The following is a 3,694-nucleotide window of genomic DNA, read 5'->3' as shown; positions in this document are numbered from 1 at the left end:
AGGGAAGGTACTTGTACCAGAATCGTGACGATCAGAGCTGGGTGGAGCTCGACCGTGCTCTTGTGCGCGGGCAGCAGCCCCGCTATTCGTCCTTTTCCGTACACGCCGACATGAGCGCCGAGCTCCGGCGCCGCGCGGCGCTGAGGGAAAAGGAGCAAAACGAAAAGAGTCGCTTTCAGAGGATGGTTGACCACCTCGCGGATAGCGCGGAGTTACCGACGCGCAACCCGCGGCTGCTGCGCATCTACGCAGTGATTGCGGCGTGCGCGGTCTACCTTATGTACAAGCGCACGTTTGAGCGCACATCGCACCAGCGAACACGCGCCCAGTTCTACCAGGAGCTGGAAGCGAGCCGAGAGGAGTTGATGGCAGCGTACGAGAAGCACAAGGACGGTCTGCAAGTCTCGGCAGTTGCCGCGGCCCTAGTCTTCCTTGCCGCTGCAGAGCACAAGACCATCTCCGACGCTGTTGTGTCGAGTCCGCCAGAAGTTTTTTACGGCTCTGTGAGGCCACCGAATGAACACTTCACTGTGATCGCCGGCGGTTAAGCAGCGTGCGGAGCTATACATCATGAAGGTGAGCTAGTTCTGAAGGCTGCTGCAGCGGGCCGCCCGAGGCGAGCGAGAGGTCATGGACGTCTACGCGCCGGGCCGCGTTGGGTTGCCGGTGTGCCTGCTGTGCGTTACTGCTCTCCCTCTCTTCTTCAGCTGCCGATGCTCTTGTGATGGCGAGAGCCACACGCCGCTGATTCCTTGAGAGACTGTGCTGCCGGCTAAACGGAAGCTGCTTGTTTTGAATCGCGCTTACGTGTGCAATGAAGAGCCACACGACCGATTGAGAGTTAGCCTGCAGGCACGAGTAGAGCGGTTGCAGCTTGAGCGTCCTATGGAAGGCAGTAGAAGGAAGTGGAGGCGCGCATCAACTTGGGGCGAGAGACGCTCTGCTATGGTGAAGTTAACTTTTCCCTCTCTCTGAATGTGTTTCAATATACGGGGCGAGCCTTGGCTGCTGTAAAGAGCTGTTCCATTTTTGGGTGGGGGGTCGCTAGCTGAGCTCCGATTCTTTGCAGTCGGCATGCTCTTGTCCACTGGAGAGGAGAGGAAGGGAGGGATCGAAGAGCGCTTCTGCACATTATTTTGCGTGGTTGACCGCTTACTTTGCCGCCTTTTCCGATTACACACACGCGCCCTCTTCCACCCCTGCTCATACAGAGCGTTGATGTCATGATGTGCAGTCTCCAAGCCTTTGCTCTTGCTGTTTCACTTGAACTTTTCTCTTCCCTCCTTTGCCCCTTCTCCTACGTGCCCATGTGCATGCATCACTCGTATGTGCCAACTGCTTTTTTTTTGTATGCTTCCTCCCGCCGACTACGTTTGCTCGCATCACACTGCCCCGCGCGGCCTTTTGTTTTACTTTCTCCATGGTGTGAACAGCTGTAGCGGGCCTCTTTCCCTCACCCCTTTCCTCCTTACCTCCACCTCCTTCCGCGCTGCGGCACTATCCCCCCCACACACACACACAAACACATCGATCATCGGAAGCCCATTTAGTAGCTGAGCCACCGCGCTAGACTGAGAGCACGAGAGAAAGGGAGTCGAGCCAAAAAAAAACGGGCGCGGATTGGCAAGAAAAGAAGCATCGGTACATACGCACAGACACACGCACACACACAAAGGAAGAGGATCGAAGAAGGCGAGGAGAGGAGAGACGAAAAAGGTCAGCGGCGGTCGCACACGCGCGGACAGAAGTCGACGTGCCGAGCGAAAGAAAAGTGGCAGGACGGCGCACCTCTGTGTGTAGGCGCGTACGTAGCGTCTCTCTCTATATATATTTACACACAAATACATATATGTGCATGTATGTGGGCACATTCACTAAATAAAGGCAACAGTACGCATATTTTTCCCTTTTCGGTTGTGTTTTTCCCTTTCTGCACACTTAAGTACACACACACACACAGACACACAAAGAGCGCCCAAGATCTTTTTGTTTGTCTGTGTGCTTCGCCCTGTCGCTCGTTCATTGTGATCTCCATTGCTCGGTGTGCTTTCTTGAGCTTGTGCGCGCAGAGAGCATCGGCTCCAACTCCCACACGTTGTTCCTGTCCGTCCCCTCCTTCTCGCTTCTTTTTTTCTTGTTTGGGCGTGCGTGTGTGTGTCTGTGTGCACCTGTATCTTCGGCGAGGCTGTATTGCGCAATCCCAAGTCGCTCCTCTCCCCTTTTCTTCAACACACAGCTGCTCCCTCCTCGTGCGCCAAAGGGGAGCGAGAAGTACGCACCGCAGCGCACAAGCTCCCCTTTCATACGGAACAGAAAGAAAAAGGGGCGGAAAGAGAAGACGAAACGTTTTCGTAAGTGCAGTGGAAGGGTGTTTTCTTCTGTGCGTGTTTGCATTAGCCCTCCTTCCCCCCTCTTCCCCCCTTCCTCCCGTTTTTCTCCTTATATTGACGTACGTGCTGCACGCATCATACGTGCGGCCATCATCACTTTTCACCCTTCACCCCGCTCATCTTCATCTTCGTCACTTCTTCTACGCCACTGACGGCACTCTTCTCAGCCTCTTCTTTTTACCCACTTTTTTACCTTTTCCTCAGCTTGTAGTCTGGGCGTACCCGAACGGCTGAAGCCAAGCCGACACTCACTCGTATCTTGCACATCGCGGCTCGAAGGCAAAAAAAGAAAAAAGAGCGCGGCAAGGAGCAGAGCATCCCCCCTCTTTTTCCCCCTCCTCCCCTTTTCGCGCTCCCAGCGTCTCACGCGGCGCTGCTCCCGATCCTTCAATTCTGTATGCCTTTGCCCGTTCCGCCTCCACCACCACCTTCTCCTCCCTTTCCTTTGGTATTTGCCCCCACACTCTGCGGCTCTCGAAGCCATTGGAGTGCCGCCGTGAGTGAGAAGTGTCCCTCCGCTTCTCCTTCCTCCTCCCCGGGTACTCCTTCCCCGACGAGACACAAACCGAAAGCCATCACAGCACCGATAAACACACTCACTCTCTAGTACACGTACACTTCGAGCAAAGGCACGCGCGCGCGCAGAGGGGCTGGGGGGAGTGGGGGGAAAAGACACCAAAACAGGGTACGTTTTCGCTACGAGTTGGTGGTCTGTCAGGCTGCTGAAATCGATCTCCATCGATCAGCCGCTGCATCTTTTTGCCTTTTTTTTTACCTTTCAGGGTTGCGTTCTCTATGTGTGCGCGCGCGTTTGTGTGTGTGTGCCAGGAGTGCTTCACTTAGGTTGTTGAATTCCTCGTTTCCTCCCTTTGGCTGCTCGCGGGCTACACGCTGTGAGTTGCGGCGCAGAGTGGGCCTCTGGCGCTGGCGCAAGCGCACGTGTGATCAGGCCACACGCAAACCTGCCTTTCTCTTTCTTCCACTCACGTGCAATCCCATTAGTGACATACTTATGAGAGGACGCGGTGGTGCTGCGCGACTTGTGTGTACCGAAAACTCTGTTGAGGCAGGTGCGTGTGTGTGGGGGGGAGTTGGGCTTGTTTGGCTGTCTTCGTAGTCTTGTGCGCGTAAGACAACGCATTCGTCTGCTTCTCATTCGAGTGTTTGTGACGATTGTGAGACGCAGCGATCGACTGCGCGTTACGTTGATCACTGTGCCTTTCTTTTCCTCCGCTTCTTTCGCGTTGCACAGACGCCCACGAAACCTCGCAGTCTTCTTGGATACGCAGACGCACGCCGCCAGC

General features: G+C 55.3%; 1 protein-coding gene across 1 annotated transcript in view; it reads left to right on the top strand.

The window, feature by feature from the left end:
* LSCM1_03863 (uncharacterized protein) overlaps window positions 1–548 on the top strand; it is a gene marked incomplete at both ends in the record, with an annotated part of 1,011 nt that extends 463 nt beyond the window's left edge. The window contains one exon of the mRNA XM_067321396.1: window positions 1–548. This exon is cut by the window's left edge and continues 463 nt beyond it. Within this exon, the coding sequence (XP_067176764.1) occupies window positions 1–548 (548 nt within the window).
* Between the last annotated feature and the right edge of the window lie 3,146 nt (window positions 549–3,694).

Source organism: Leishmania martiniquensis, chromosome 30 (assembly GCF_017916325.1).
Source record: "Leishmania martiniquensis isolate LSCM1 chromosome 30, whole genome shotgun sequence".
Lineage (NCBI taxonomy): Eukaryota > Euglenozoa > Kinetoplastea > Trypanosomatida > Trypanosomatidae > Leishmania > Leishmania martiniquensis.
Note: the sequence above shows the minus strand (reverse complement) of the source record. Positions and strands in the feature narration are given on the sequence as shown.